We start from the raw sequence: 17,161 nt of genomic DNA, 5'->3' as shown, positions 1-17,161 counted from the left end.
TTTTGCCGTAAATGAACCCCTGCTGTGCCTGGGTGACAGGGGCCTAAATCTTTCAAAATCCTCTGTTCTATTGCTAGGTGCCAAGAACCCCCTTTTGCCGTGAATGAACCCCTGCTGTGCCTGGGTGACAGGGGTCGAAATCTCTCTCAAAATCCTCTGTTCTATTGCTGGGTGACATGAACCCCCTTTTGCCGTGAATGAACCCCTGCTGTGACAGGGGCTAAATCTCTCAAAATCCTCTGTTGTATTACTGGGTGACATGAACCCCCTTTTGCCGTGAATGAACCCCTGCTGTGCCTGGGTGACAAGGGCCTAAATCTTTCAAAATCCTCTGTTCTATTACTGGGTGACAAGAACCCACTTTTGCCGTAAATGAACCCCTGCTGTGCCTGGGTGACAGGGGCCTAAATCTTTCAAAATCCTCTGTTCTATTGCTAGGTGCCAAGAACCCCCTTTTGCCGTGAATGAACCCCTGCTGTGCCTGGGTGACAGGGGCCTAAATCTCTCAAAATTGTCTGTTCTATTGCTGGGTGACATGAATCCCATTTTGCCATGAATGAACCCCTGATGTGCCTGGGTGACAGGGGCCTAAATCTCTCAAAATCCTCTGTTGTATTGCTGGGTGACATGAACCCCCTTTTGCTGTGAATGAACCCCTGCTGTGCCTGGGTGACAAGGGGCTAAATCTCTCAAAATCCTCTGTTGTATTGCTGGGTGACATGAACCCCTTTTGCCGTGAATGAACCCCTGCTGTGCCTGGGTGACAGGGGCCTAAATCTCTCAAAATCCTCTGTTGTATTGCTGGGTGACATGAACCCCTTTTGCCGTGAATGAACCCCTGCTGTGCCTGGGTGACAGGGGCCTAAATCTCTCAAAATCCTCTGTTGTATTGCTGGGTGACATGAACACCCTTTTGCCGTGAATTAACCCCTGCTGTGCCTGGGTGACAGGGGCCTAAATGTGTGAACGTGTGTTTAGCACGGCAGAGAACATTATCACAGGCCGCAGCCAATGTGGACAAGCTTACGTTTATTAAAATTAACCAGGCATGGATCCCACGGGACTTGTCCGTACCTTGTGCAGAATAGACATTTATTCCAGCCTCAACCATCCATTCTTGTACCCAAGTGCACTTATTCTTTGTTTTATTTTGTTATATGTCCCAATATTTTGGGGGATACCCCAATTTAAAAATAAAGAATAACACAAATCAGTGTTGGCTACCTATTTCTCCTTCACCGCCGCTTCCACCTACACCCCCACGTCAACCTAAACCGCCACATCCACCCATTCACCGCCTCCTCAACCTCCTACTCCTAGATCCAGATTGTTATTTTAAATGTTTCTGTATTTTATGTTATTTTAAGTCATTTCCCTATCCAAATTTGTTTGCAGAACAGTTGTCATGCTCTTAAGCACATTGTGATGCCTTTTGCAGCCCTCTAGCCCTTTCCAGGACTATTTTAGAGCCATTTTAGTGCCCAAAAGTTTGGGTCCCCATTGACTTCAATGGGGTTCGGGTTCAAGTTCAGGTCCCGAACCCGAATTTTTTTTTAAAGTTCGGCCGAACCTGCCGAACCCGAAAATCCAGGTGTCCGCTTAACTCTGATTACGACAAAAAGTGACACGTCAGATTTGCAAAAATCGAATTTAAGGGAAAAGGGGCCTGGTAATGAAGGGGTTAAAAACCATCTGCCCACAATAAGGGACAATTTTTGAAAGCTTTTTAATATGAAAGCAGTTTGTTAATGCCATCAATCATGCCTTTACCCATAATTAAGTATGTAAATGTCACTCTGACATGACACTGGCAAGAATTAATAAAAAAAAAAATTACAAACATAGATATCTTTTGCTAAAAATATCTAGGCAATATCTAGTCCTAGGCATCTAGAGGATGTTATATACCAATTTAATACCAGGAAACTGGAGGAACTTTAGGTCAGGTAGAATTGATTTGCATCCAAACCAAACTTTTTGAAAAATGTGGAGAACCTTAAATGAACTGAATCTCAAAAGGTTCGCCCATCTCTAATGTGTTACCTTTAACACTGATTTTGTGCTCTCCCGTTCCAGGGTGTGTAAACAGTTCCACTTGGATAGAGACTTCTCCCACTGAGTCATCCACACCAGATCCTAGAGAAAAAAAATGATGCTGATCATGAAATCAAAGCCTTAGAAGAGTTGCTAGCAAAGTCCCTGAATACAACTGCTGGCAGTGTTTTACTGGCATATAAACATTAAGACCATTATGCAATTTTCTGGTTTGTTTTTATTAAAATGAATATACTGGATTTCTCAATTTCCCCTGCCAGCAGTCATTCATTCTGGGCAATTCACAAATTCTTAGGAATAGCGTTACTATTTTACTTGCAACTCAAGTCCAGCAATTAAAGCTTATGAGATGCTGTAGGGCCGCCATGTATTTTTCATGCTTTCCAAGTGCAACATGCAGCTCAGTACTATTATATTTATTGTTAAATCAAAAGCATTTGTTGAAATCACCATCCCAAAGAACATCCGTGTTAAATGCTTTTGCTCTGACACATTCATCATCATAAATTCCTTTTTTCACCTTCTTACCATTTTCCTCTGTAGCATATAAACTAAACCCAAAGTATACAATATAGAGCTTGTATAATTAAAATAAAGATTATAAGATTCATAAAGCATTCTGATGCAGTACATGCTTTCCACAGGCAAAGGGTCTTCTTGCATAGTATTGCAAGATGACGTGACATTCAGTTTGTGTAATAAAGAGCTCAAGAACGTGCCATAAGGTGTTACCAGCAGATGAGTTAACACTTCAGTCCCACTTATACAGGTTAACACTATGACATTACTGTCTGCCTGAAGAATGTGGCCATGTAAATTTAACATAAATTAAAGCAGCTATATTGCATGGCCTATGCCAAGTTCTAAATTAGTAGATCAAAAATGTTGAATGTTTTCAAACATATTTTTTATTTAGATGTAACATATGTAAAAGACAACAGATGTACAGTAGTATATTCTGACAAGTAGGACTGCAGTTTCTTCAAGCTTCCCCTTAATACTGCTAATCAGTCTGAAAAGTAGCTCTAGCTGGCAGTAAAACTGGGTAAACTGACTACTGGCAAAGGAGGATATGACATGCTTCTAAAAGCCTTTGTACCAATGACGTACCCTTTTCTGGATAAATATCTTCACTAAGAGTAAATCTAATACCTTTTCCACCATGGACTGAGTGATAAAGAAAGGGAAAAGCAAAAGATAGAAGAGGGTGGAGGAGCAGAGTAATGGGAAGAGAGGAAAGGAGAGGTTCTTTACATACTCTGCACAAATTGATCAGTTTCATAAGACACAAGTAATTGTGTGTACAAATGTGCACAAAATATAGTTTGAGTTTATTATCTCTTGCACTAGAATAATGCACTATGGTTATACTGCATTATTCTAGTGCAAGAGATAATAAACTCAAACTATATTTTGTGCAAATTTGTACACATAATTACTTAGTGCTGGCTTTAAAAATTAGTCCATAATTTGAATTTTAAGTTAGATTGCAAATTAGAATATATACTTACATACTTTTAATCCCACAACATAGATAATCTGTATATAATATAAATACAAATCTTGTTGCACACCTGGGAAAATATTAGGTCATGAATTGTGTGATATTTAGGTTTCTGTGGGACTTTTTATATATTTTTTGCATTAAGAGTCTACTGTACATCCAACCAAAACACAGTTGATCCAGGACTTTTATGGAGTTCTCTTCAATGACCCACTTTCACTTTGTCATACTCAGATAGATTCAAGAAGCAGAGCTCAATGTTACTACATGTGAACTCCTTGCACTAACACACTTGTTAAGCTGCACCAAAACATAAAGTTTAGTTACTATTATTAACTCATTATTCGTGGACTCATGTAAGTTAGACAGACATGTGACTTGGGATCAATAGCAGGTTTGACTGGAGACAAGTGATATACAGTAAATACACATATGTACACATACACACTTACATATACATCATTATACAATATACACATGCACAGTATATATCTGTTACACACGCACTTATATACACATTCAGTACTTGATATATACATTCACTGGTGAAAAAATAAGACACCAAGACGAAATGCTGGAATGAAATATGTCAACATAATGATGATGTGTAAATGATTACAATATTATAGCAAAAGAATACGTTTATTTCAAAAAACTGTTGGACCACCTCTAGACTGGATACAAGATGAGACAAAGTTGGGCATGGAGGCATACAGGTTCAGTATATTATCCTACTGCACATTTGTACACAGATGTTACAGCTGGGCCTATATATCCTGTACACTTGTAGGCTGCCAAAGCTGGCTCCCCAGTTGGTCTAATATATCTGCCCACCAGGCAGGCCAAGAAAGTGTTGCAATCTGTGGGAAACATTTCTGGGAAACCCTTGCAGTGTGTGGCAATTATTATCCTGCTGAAACATGCCAGTTGGAAGCTCTGCCATGATATGCAACACATGTGGCCACAGGATTTCCTACTGTACACATATCACCAACTGCTGTTGTCATATCTGTTGCCAAAGACAATACGGTTCCAGTATATAGCAGTTCAGGATTCAATGGCAGGGCACACAATGGTCGCAGTAATTTTCTTTTGTTAAGTGCCTGGAAATGGTCCGGGCCAAGTTGTGCTTGTCAGTAGATCAAATGAGCTTCTCTATTGGTGGTCTGCTAGAGCTATTTGAAGCCTGTTCATTGTGAGTGCATGCCCTCGTGTAACCACCGCTCTCAACACCTCCCAACAGCTACAGTAAGTTCTGAACAGCCTAGGTGGTGGGCTATTACATAGTAACATAGTACATAAGGCCGAAAAAAGACATTTGTCCATCCAGTTCGGCCTGTCATCCTACAAGTTGATCCAGAGGAAGGCAAAAAAAAACCCTGTGAGGTAGAAGCCAATTTTCCTCACTTTAGGGGAATAAAAAATTCCTTCCCGACTCCAATCAGGCAATCAGAATAACTCCCTGGATCAACGACCCCTCTCTAGTAGCTATAGCCTGTAATATTATTACACTCCAGAAATACATCCAGGCCCCTCTTGAATTCCTTTATTGTACTCACCATCACCACCTCCTCAGGCAGAGAGTTCCATAGTCTCACTGCTCTTACCGTAAAGAACCCTTTTCTATGTTTGTGTACAAACCTTCTTTCCTCCAAACGCAGAGGATGTCCCCTCGTCACAGTCACAGTCCTGGGGATAAATAGATGATGGGATAGATCTCTGTACTGCCCCCTGATATATTTATACATAGTAATTAGATCTCCCCTCAGTCGTCTTTTTTCTAACGTGAATAACCCTAATTTTGATAATCTTTCAGGGTACTGTAGTTGCCCCATTCCAGTTATTACTTTAGTTGCCCTCCTCTGGACCCTCTCCAGCTCTGCTATGTCTGCCTTGTTTACAGGAGCCCAGAACTGTACACAGTACTCCATGTGTGGTCTGACCAGTGATTTGTAAAGTAGTAGGAATATGTTCTCATCACGGGCATCTATGCCCCTTTTGATGCAACCCATTATCTTATTGGCCTTGGCAGCCGCTGCCTGACACTGTTTTTTGCAGCTTAGTTTGCTGTTTATTAAAATTCCTAGATCCTTTTCCATGTCAGTGTTACCGAGTGTTTTACCATTTAGTATGTACGGGTGACTTGCATTATTCCTTCCCATGTGCATAACTTTACATTTCTCAGTGTTAAACCTCATCTGCCACTTGTGTTAAACCTCATCTGCCACTATTCATCAAAATGACCATCCTGCTTCTCTCAGTCCAATGATGCACCCGTTTCAAAGTCTGTTAACTAGACAAAATGTCTGAGTGCATAACATAGGGGGTCATTTATGAAGACATGTCTAGCAGCAAATGATTTCTCACAAAGCTACCCAAAAGTAGTCTTTGAGTGCTTTTTTTTTATAAGGCAGCAGGGGAAGCATTTTTTACACCGTCTCGGGGACGATCTGCCTGAGACATAACTGCTTACCAAGTTTTGCTGCAATCCGGCATTTCTATCTGGGTGGTTTTTTTTTTGCCAATGAATATCTTAATATCCCTGCGCTTTTATGTAGAGGGGCCGGCCTCTACATACAGTAAGTTAGGTGCATCCACCACCAGCCTAAATCCACGACCAGCTCCCTTGCTGGCATGGATTTAGATGTTTTTCTATGCCCCCTTCATCACCCACACCACGCCCCTTTTTTAGAACTGGCGTACATGGTGTGGATGAGAAAGAAGTCGTAGATTCACCCGCAAATCCCCTTTGAGACCAAATCTCTGACAGATATACGTCAAAAATTGATGTATTCATAAATTACCCCCTATGTTTTTAAATATCACGACATCTGGTGCTTAAAAGGTTAAAATTATGTAAATACAACCTCAGATAGCCGTTTTGTTATTTCTTTAACAAAAAACAAACAAAAAAATGGAAAATCCATAAGTAAAAAGTACACCCCCTAAAGTAATTCCATGTAGAATCACCTTTACCAGCAATAACTTTAAGTATTCATTTTCTGTAAAATTTTTCAGTCTCCCACCTTGTTCTAGCAGAATTTTAGCCCACTCTTCTTTACAACATTGCTTCAGTACATTGAGGTTTTTAGTAGTGTTGAGCGAATTGAAGTGAAACTAATTGACTTCAATACGAATTTCATGAAAAATTTTATTCACCACAAATTTCCTCGTGCTTTGTCATCACTATACATGAGCGAATCGAAGCTGATGAAGTGGAATTCGTTCCAAATTTCAGGAAAAATTTGATTTGCACCGAATGCGAATTTCCTCGCACTTCGTGGTAACGAATTGCATTTTTTCCTAAAATGGCTGCTGCACGTGTGAGGACATGGGGCAAAAAACGCTTGGAAGGCAGGATCACCCACAATGCAATGCATGCAGCCAATCAGCAGCCATCCAGCCCTGTGATGTCACAGACCTATAAATAGTGGGATCTTAGATTCTGCCATTTACCATGTATTTTGTGCAGGGAGAGACGTCTGCAGGCACTACGGACAGTGATAGAAAAAATTTCATTGTGCTAAAAAAAAACATTCCTATTACACCTTGCAGCACTGACTGGGGATCCAAATTGCCATTATACAGCTCTGTAATTCCATCAAACCGTTCTTATTAGGGTGGAAGTGCTGTTTGATACAGGCATTAACAGGGTTTATTACAAGGAAATATTTATAAGTTTTATTTGCCCTAGTGCGGTGCAGTTATATGTTCTAAAGCATTTTTTGGCTTGTATTAGTGGAAAAAAAGGGCTTATTAGCCGCTGTGTGGTTAAGTGCGAAAATTACAGCCCTTTTTGTTGTGTCTTAGTGGCAAAAGTAAAATATATTTGCCGCTCAGCGGTGCAGTTATCTGTTCTAAAGTCCTCTTTCCATGTATTACTGGAAAAAGAAAAAATATATTTGCCGCTCAGCGATGCAGTTATCTATTTTAAAGCCCTTTTTTGCGCGTATTAGTTAAAAAATGAAAAATATCTTTGCCCCTCAGCGGTGCAGTGATATATTCTAAAGCCCAGTTTGCTGTGTATTACTGACAAAATAAAAATATATTCGCCGTCCAGTGTTGCACTTATCTGTTGAAAAGCCTTTTGTGTAAAAATATAAAAAAATTAGGGCATAATTGCCGTTCAGCGGTGCAGTGAGATATTTTAGATCCCAGTTTGGCATGCATTACTGGCAAAATAAAAATATATTCGCCGTTCATCGTTGCACTTATCTGTTGAAAAGCCTTTTGTGTAAAAATAGAAAAAAATTAGGGCCTAATTGCCGTTTTGCAGTGCAGTGATAAATTCTAAAGCCCAGTTTGCCGTGTATTACTGGCAAAATAAAAATATATTCGCCGTCCTGCGATGCACTTATCTGTTGAAAAGCCTTTTGTTTAAAAATAGAAAAAAAAATAGGGCCTAATTCCTGTTCAGCAATGCAGTGAGATATTTTACAGCCCAGTTTGTCGTGTATTACTGGCAAAAAAATATATATATTCACCGTCCTGCGTTGCACTTACCGTATTTTTCACTTTATAAGACGCACCTGATGATAAGACGCACCTAGGTTTTTGAGGAGGAAAATAAGAAAAAAATATGTTGAACCAAAAGGTGTGCTTTTGGTAGGTTTTTAACTAATGGTTGTCTGTGGATGCCACACTATTATGAGGGATCTGTGGATGACGCACTGTTATGGGGGATCTGTGGATGACGCACTGTTATGGGGGGATCTGTGGATGATGCACTGTTATGGGGGATCTGTGGATGACGCACTGTTATGGGAGGATCTGTGGATGATGCACTGTTATGGGGGGATCTGTGGATGACACTGATGAGGGATCTGTGGATGACACTGATGGGGGATCTGTGGATGACACTGATGGGGGATCTGTGGATGACACTGATGGGGGATCTGTGGATGACACTGATGGGGGATCTGTGGATGACACTGATGGGGGATCTGTGGATGACACTGATGGGGGATCTGTGGATGACACTGATGGGGGATCTGTGGATGACACTGATGGGGGATCTGTGGATGACACTGATGGGGGGATCTGTGGATGACACTGATGGGGGGATCTGTGGATGACACTGATGGGGATCTGTGGATGACACTGATGGGGGATCTGTGGATGACACTGATGGGGGATCTGTGGATGACACTGATGGGGGATCTGTGGATGACACTGATGGGGGATCTGTGGATTAAACTGATGGGGGATCTGTGGATTAAACTGATGGGGGATCTGTGGATTAAACTGATGGGGGATCTGTGGATGACACTTATGGGGCTCTGTGGATGCTTATGTCATCCACAGATCCCCATAAGTGTCATCTACAGATCCCCCATCAGATGCATCAGTGTGGAGGGAGGAGGCGGAGACACTCATGGCGGGGCCTGGTGCAGTAATTCTACTCTAATACCCTGTTAAGTACATTCAATATCTTAATGTATACCGCACTGTTCTGTACTTACTGTAGTACCGTCTAGCATTAAGACGGCGCAGACCGGAAGCTCTCTCGGTCATGCGCCGCCTGCCGCACCTTCCTCTTCATGCGCCGCCTGCCCGCTTATCTCACTTTATGAATGAACAGGCAGGCGGGGCAGGTGGCGCATGAGGAGGGAGTTGCGGCAGGCAGGCGGCGCATGACCGAGGGAGCTACCGGTCTGTGCCGTCTTAATGCTATACATACTGTACTACAGTAAGTACAGAACAGTGTGGTATACATTAAGATATGGATCGGATTGAATTTACTTTACAGTTGCGGGGCCCGGTGTATTAGAGTAGAGTCACTGCAACAGGCCCCGCCATAAGTGTCCCTGCCTCCTCCCTCCACACTGATACTTCGCAAAGTATTCGCTTTATACGACGCACCGCCAGTTTCCCCCCCTTTTGGGGGGGGGGGAAAGTGCATCTTATAAAGCGTAAAATACGGTATCTGTTGAAAAGCCTGTTGTTTTCCCCTCACCCATGACGGCACCCTGTGCGACTCAGGACCTCCCATCAGGACAGGAAACCTGAGAAGATAAAAAGGACACACCTCCACACAACACCAGTTCAGGTTTCCTGTCCTCCGGATGGGAGATCCTGAGAAGCAGCACTGCTGAAGACGTACCTCCAAGACACCGGAGCTGGGGAAGGTCTGTGGCTGAGTGCCGTGGGAAGTCCTATCCCTGGGGAGCGGTAGTTCTGTGGCCGTGCCGGAAGCCGCTCCCCATAAGTCTGCCTGCGCTTGCCCTCTCTCCGGCCCTGCGGGGAGCCGCTGTGGCCGTGTCCAGGCGGCTCCCCATGCTCTTCCTCGCTCTGCCCAGTTCCAAGATGGCGCCCGCGCGTCCGTGCGCTTATGCGCATGCGCGGGGCCGTCTCCTGGAGATGACGTCGGGGGGGGCGGGGCTTAGCCCGTGCAGGACCCGGAAGTAGAGGCCGGAGCGCGTCCTTTAAAATACAAATACGGCGGCAGGTTCAGGCAGCCAGCTGGGGCACAATTTGGATGTGCCACGTAGCGATCCTGGGCAATCATGTCGGAGCCTACAGAAGGACGCGCTGAACCCCAGGAACCCTTGAGGCCTGCAAGTCCGGTACCGGTCTGAGGATGGGGAAAAAAGGAAAAGCTTCAGGGTGAGAGCGTTCCTTTTTATTCTAATATGGTGTTTCTTATGATTGTTTTTAGATCCCTAAACCACCTAAAAAATCATCTTCTAAGACAAGACACAAGGAATGTGCGGAGTGTAAAGTGCCCCTATCTGCATCTTATCAGAAGGCGTTATGCTCAGCGTGTATAGATAATCTGGTAGCAGAGCAATCCCAGACCCTTACTAAATCCATGAAGTCTATTATTAAGGCGTCCTTTAAAGCATTCAGTAAGAGCCGTGCCAGGTCCCCAGATAAACCAGGAAAGGATACAGAGTACGACAGTATTGAGTTGGACTCTTCCGAAGATGGCAGAGAATCCGGACAACTATTGTCTAGTGATTCGGACTCCTCGGATGAAGATTATTCAGGGAGATCCTTCTTTTCCCCAGAGGACACGCAGCCGTTATTAAAAGCGGTCAGAGCAACCATGCAATTAGAAGAAGTTAAGCAGACCAGATCAGTTGCGGACCAGGCCTTTCAGGCATTAGGCCCTAAAAAACATCGGGTCTTCCCTATTCATGATAACATGCAAGCGATCATCAATAGAGAATGGAAGAATCCTGATAGAAAGTTTTTCTTACCCTCCTCGGTGAAAAGGAAATATCCTTATGAAGAGAAAGTTTCCTCCAGCTGGGATAGGGCTCCTACGGTAGATGCTCCAGTCGCTAAGATAGCTAAGAGATCTGCCCTCCCCTTTGATGATCTGGGTTGCCTGTCGGACCCATTAGATAAGAAAGCAGATATATACCTTAAACGGGCATGGGAAACTTCCGCTACTTGTCTTAGACCCGCAGTGGCAGCCACTTGGGTATCCCGGTCCTTAAGATTGTGGATTGAACAGCTAGAGAAACATCTTAGGGAAAAAAAGCCCAGGGAGGAAATCTTAGCTTCTCTTCCCACCTTTGCTAAAGCGGCAGATTTTTTAACGGATGCTTCTACGGATGTTATGCGCTTTGCTGCCAAGTCCTCAGCTATGACAAATGCGGCTAGAAGAGCCATTTGGCTTAGGTCATGGAAGGGTGACCAGGGGTCTAAGGCCAGGCTGTGTGCCCTTCCGTGTGAGGGTGATAGATTGTTTGGATCCTCCCTGGATGACATCTTGGAGAAGGCATCTGACAAGAAAAAAGGGTTTCCTGTCCCTCAAAAACCCCCCTTTTTTCGTAAACCCCAGCAGGGCTTTAGAAAACAGAGGGGTAAGCCCTATGATAGGAAGGAAAGGGATAGATTTCCAAGAAAAACTAGCGGTTTCCTGTTTAAATCCCAGGATAACAAACCAAAAGACAAGCAATGACGCCAGACTCCAGGTTGGGGGGAGACTCTCTGCCTTTCTCCCGGCTTGGGCGAACGTCACCCAAAACAAGTGGGTTTTGGGGGGGATAGCGGAGGGATTCAGGTTGGAGTTCCGCTCCTATCCCCAAGTCTTTTTCACCCACACTCCAACTCCAAAGGATCCTCTAAAATCCACAGTTCTGGAGAGAGAGGTTCAGTTATTGTTGGACAAAGGAGTGGTTTGCCAGGTCCCGGGGAGGGAGGAGGGCAGGGGGTTTTACTCCCCACTCTTTTTAATAAAGAAACCCAATGGTTCCTTTCGTATGATTCTGAACCTAAAGCGTCTAAACAAATTCCTGAGATACAAAAAATTCCGGATGGAAACTATAAAGACAACTTTAGACCTGTTATACCAGGGTTGCTGGATGGCAAGTATAGACCTAGAGGATGCCTATTATCACGTCCCAATTCACTCTTCCTCCCAAAAGTATTTAAGGACGGCTGTCCAAGTACGGGGCCAACTTCTGCACCTACAATACAGGGCACTGCCGTTTGGGGTCTCTCAAGCCCCGAGAATTTTCACCAAGGTCGTGTCGGAGATGGTGGCATTCCTTCGATCATCTGGGATAGTAGTAGTACCATATCTGGACGACTTTTTGTTCATAGCCCAAACAAGGGAGCAGTTACAAGCAGAGCTCGCCCTGGTGTGCTCTCTGTTGAAGGATCTGGGGTGGAAAATGAATCAAGAAAAATCTTGTCTAACCCCTTCTCAAGTTTGCACCTTTTTAGGAATGCAGCTAGATTCTACGGCTCAGAAGACATTCCTCCCTCAGAAGAAAGTGTCCTCGACAATAGAGCATGTTTGGTTCCTTTTCCGGTCCTTCCAATGTTCCATCAGGGAGGCGATGGCAGTACTGGGGCACCTGACGGCTACAATTCCAGCCGTACCATTCGCTCAGATCCACACGAGACCGTTACAGTCAGATATCTTGAAGATTTGGAATGGTCTTCCACAAACACTAGAGAGAAAATTTCATCTTTCCTCCAGAGCAAGGTACTCCCTTCTGTGGTGGACGTCCGAGAAGAACCTCTCGATAGGAATGCCTTGGTCCTTCATAGAACCCATGCTGATAACGACAGACGCCAGTCCGTGGGGCTGGGGAGCTCATTCAGAAGGAAAATACTGGCAGGGAAGATGGGATTTAAAAACCCGGGTCTGCACGTCAAATTACAAGGAGCTCAAGGCGGTAGAAAGAGTACTAAAGGTGGCAGTTCCAGAGGTCTCCAACAGAAAGTTGGTATTTTACTCGGACAATTCAACAACAGTGGCCTATATAAATCATCAAGGCGGGACAAAAGTACCATCCCTAATCTTCCTCTGCCAGGAAATTTTCAAAATAGCGGAAGACAGGAACCTGGTCTTATCCGCAATACACTTGAAAGGGAAAGAGAACACGGTGGCCGATTTTCTAAGTCGAGTAGAACTCAGGCAGGCAGAGTGGAGTCTGAACGAGGAAGTTTTTTCCCAGATTGTAACAATGTTTGGGACCCCAACTATAGATCTCTTTGCCACCCGGAAGAACAAGAAGACAAAGAGGTTCTTCTCCCTAGATTACACAGAGAATCCTACAGCGGTAGACAGTCTGGCTCAGGATTGGAGCCAGGAACTCGGCTATGCCTTCCCACCTATTTCCCTAATCCCGCAGGTTCTGAAAAAAGTACGGACGGAGGGAGCCACCATAATCATGATAGCCCCAAAGTGGCCCAAGAGAATCTGGTACCCCACCCTCTTAAGTCTAGCCAGGGGCCCTCCCTGGGTGATCCCTCCGAGGGAGGATCTACTCTCCCAGGGGCCTGTATGGCATCCCAATCCGGGGATTCTTCAGTTGGCAGTATGGAGATTGACAGGGACATCTGGTTGAAGAGAGGGCTTTCTAGCAAAGTTGTTTCCACCCTTCTAGGTAGCAAAAAAGCGTCAACAGCTAGGAAGTATAATAGGGTGTGGAATGTCTTTTCTTCCTTTTTGGGTTCTAGCCCTGATCCATTTAGTCCTCCTGAAATCCCTAAGGTTTTGGACTTTCTACAAGCAGGGTTAGACAAAGGGCTCAAGGCCTCCACCTTAAAAGTTCAGGTGTCGGCCTTGAGCTACTTTTTTGACTTCCAATTAGCAAACCACCCGTGGGTCAAGCGTTTCCTTTCTGCCGCTGCCAGAATCTGTCCTTCCGTTAGACCTCTTTCCCCTCCTTGGGACCTAAATAGGGTCTTGACGGCCCTAACCGATAGACCCTTTGAACCCTTACTAGAGGTTCCCATTGACATCTTATCCATTAAGATGGCTTTCCTCCTGGCTATTACCTCGGCTAGGAGGATATCGGAGATCCAGGCCTTCTCGGCATTTCCGCCCTATACGATCATCCAGGATGACCAGATAGTTATTAGGCCCTTGCCTTCTTTTCTTCCCAAGGTTGTCTCCGATTTTCATAGGAGCCAAGACATTGTGTTGCCTTCCTTTTTTCCTAACCCCTCCAATAGCTTGGAGGAAAAGTTTCATTGCTTGGATGTCAAGAGATGCTTGTTAGTCTACTTAGATGTTACGGCTCCTTGGAGAAAGGACGAGAACCTCCTGATTCAGTTTTTAGGAGGAAATAGGGGGAAAAAAGCATCCCGAGGGGTTATTGCTAGATGGGTGAAGAAGGCCATAGCTAGAGCTTATATTTCCCTGGGTCTCCCCCCCCCTTCAGGTTTTGGGGCCCATTCTACGAGGGCGGTGTCTACTTCGTGGGCTGAGAAAGCTGATGTATCGTTAGCCCAGATTTGCAGGGCGGCTACCTGGAGCTCCCCGCATACTTTTCTTAAACATTACAGATTACAGCTCCATTCTGATGCTTCCTTTGGAGAGAAAGTCCTTCAGGCTGTGGCCCCCCCCTAGGTTCTACTTATAGTTTATCTCGCACAGGGTGCCGTCATGGGTGAGGGGAAAACAACATTGCTTACCGGTAATCGTTTTTCTCGATACCCATGACGGCACCCGATATTTCCCTTCCCAAGCAGATATATATATATTTGTTGATGGCTTTTTGCCAGGTCTATATGACGTAATATAGAGATAATAAAAAAAAAAAAAAAAGGGGTTTTTAACCCTTTGTCACTTCTCTCCGGAGAACAATTTATTTCTTCTACTGGTGTTGTGTGGAGGTGTGTCCTTTTTATCTTCTCAGGTTTCCTGTCCTGATGGGAGGTCCTGAGTCGCACAGGGTGCCGTCATGGGTATCGAGAAAAACGATTACCGGTAAGCAATGTTGTTTTCTGTAAAAGTGTAAAAAAAACTAGGGCCTAATTGCCCTTGTGCGGTGCAGTGCTATAATCTAAAGCCCAGTTTGTCATGTATTACTGGCGAAATAAAAATATATTCACCGTCCAGCGTTGCACTTATCACAGTAACATAGTAACATAGTACATAAGGCCGAAAAAAGACATTTGTCCATCCAGTTCGGCCCGTCATCCTGCAAGTTGATCCAGAGGAAGGCAAAAAAAAAACTGAGGTAGAAGCCAATTTTCCCCACTTTAGGGGAATAAAAAATTCCGGTTGAAAATCCTCTTATGTTGTGTAAAAGTATAAAAAAATTAGGGCCTAATAATTGCCTTTAAGCGGTGCAGTTATATGTGGTGAAGCACTTTTCGCAGGATGGACCGAATTACGCAGTGGTGAAATTTTTTATGTGAAACAGGCTTTTTTTGGGAAAATTGATGGGTGATAGTAGACTTTTATCTGTATGAACAGAATTCCATGTTTTCTCCGGGAAAATTGATGGGTGATTGTATACCTCCTTTTGCGGTATGGACCGAATGACGTAGTGGTGAAATCTTTTATGTAAAGCAGGCTTTTTTTGGGGGAAAATTGATGGGTGATAGTAGATGTTCTTCTGTATGGACCAAATTCCATTATCCTTTAATTGGTGAATTCTTTTATTTCAACCATGTTTTCTTTGGGAAGATTGATGGGTGATTGTACACCTCCTTTTGCAGTATGGAACGAATTACGTAGTGGTGAATTTTTTTTTAATGTGAAACAGGCATTTTATTAGGAGAATTGATGGGTGATTGTAGACTTTCTTCTGTATAAAGTGAATTCCATTATCCTTTCATTGGTGAAATGTTTTAATTTCAACAATATTTTCTTCTGGAAAATTGATGGGTTATTGTAGACCTCCTTTTGCTATATGGATTGAATTACGCCGTTATGGGTCCTGCAGTAAACATAATGAATACGCTGATAAAACACCAGCAGACTTTGCCTTTACCATCTATTCACAATTAAATCAAGCAGCTTCACTAAGTTTAAAACATTCATGTGTTTTTATCTGCTCCATCTGCATTCAATCTCCACAGCACACAAGACATGACAGGAGAGTCCAGTTTCTTAAGATCAGGAGTTCCATCAGAATTGTGCGTAACAACCTTGCCCCCTGTGCAAAGCCATAACAAAAGGACTCCGTAGGCATACACATCAGAGGAAGCTGAAGCCTACTTGCCATGCAGCGGTGCAGTTATATGTGGTAAAACCCTGTTTGCAGTGAAATTTTTTATGTGACACTGGCTTTTTTCCCCGGAAAATGTATGTATGGAACGACTTTTTTTTAATTTTTTTATTAATAATTTTTTTTTATTTTCTTCAGTAGTAGTTACAAAACATTTAAAACAGAGCAGAAAAAAAAGAAAAAGAAAAAAAAAAAGAACAAGCAAAGTAGAGCCTATACACATATAAAAAGGATGTTACTATCTTTTTTTTTAACATCGTCACTAGGGTTGTTGCGGGTATCGAAATTTCGATACCCAATCGATACTTTTGTCCCGGTATCGATACGATACCGGGATTTCCGTTTTTTCGATACTGGGCTTCGCTGCTGCGCAGTCTAGTATCTCTGAACATGAGCGCGCTGCTATCGGCGCGCTCATGTTCTCTCAGCAGCACGGGGAGAAGGAAGCTGTCCTCCCTCCCCCTGTGCTGCTGCCGCTGCCACCAATGAGAAGAGAGGGGCGGAGGAGGGGCGGCAATGAGAAGAGAGGGGCGGAGGAGGGGCGGCAATGAGAAGAGAGGGGGTGGAGGAGGGGCGGCAATGAGAAGAGAGGGGCGGAGGAGGGGCAGGCGCACTGCGCCACCAATGATAGGATTACTATCGGAGCGATGGGAGGAGACATCAGCTTCACTAGTGGGCGTTCCTTCTTCCTGCGCTGCGATTGGACAGCGCTACAGCCAGGGAGAAGGAACGCCCACTAGTGAAGCTGATGTCTCCTCCCATCGCTCCGATAGTAATCAGCAGCATGGGGAGCAGGAGAGGAGACAGTAATGGGGCACTGCAGGCGAACGGAGCGGCGCCCAGGACTAAATGGTGAGTGCTGAGACATCGCTGGGCGCCACTCTGTGTGGCCTAATAGTGAAAGTCTGGACTCATATACAGTAGTCTTTAACACATACAGGAGGCGGGTGCCGGCAGCAGAATCGCATTGCCGGCACCCTGCCCCTGACAGGGAGCTGCGATCAGCGGCAGTTAACTGCCGCTGATCTGCTAGTACCCGCCTCCTGTATAAAGGGGTAAAATCATTGGTGGTGCAGTGTGCCCCCCCCCTCAATCCCCCCATCCCATTAAAATCATTGGTGGCACAGTGCGCCGGCCCCTCTCAGCCCTCCAGTATTAAAATCATTGGTGGCAG

At 44.3% G+C, this 17,161-nt stretch overlaps 1 protein-coding gene across 1 annotated transcript in view; it reads right to left on the bottom strand.

Moving 5' to 3' along the window:
• LOC120990939 (protein unc-13 homolog A-like) overlaps nucleotides 1-17,161 on the bottom strand; it is a 2,175,961-nt gene that overhangs the window by 121,726 nt on the left and 2,037,074 nt on the right. Inside the window, exons 42-43 of the mRNA XM_040419831.1 lie at nucleotides 3,166-3,222; nucleotides 2,044-2,136 (exon numbers count right to left, since the gene is read on the bottom strand). Coding sequence (XP_040275765.1) covers nucleotides 2,044-2,136; nucleotides 3,166-3,222 — 150 coding nt within the window. The remainder of the gene's footprint in view (nucleotides 1-2,043; nucleotides 2,137-3,165; nucleotides 3,223-17,161) is intronic.

The sequence above is a fragment of the Bufo bufo genome, chromosome 2, assembly GCF_905171765.1.
Source record: "Bufo bufo chromosome 2, aBufBuf1.1, whole genome shotgun sequence".
NCBI classification, from domain to species: domain Eukaryota; kingdom Metazoa; phylum Chordata; class Amphibia; order Anura; family Bufonidae; genus Bufo; species Bufo bufo.
Note: the sequence above shows the minus strand (reverse complement) of the source record. Positions and strands in the feature narration are given on the sequence as shown.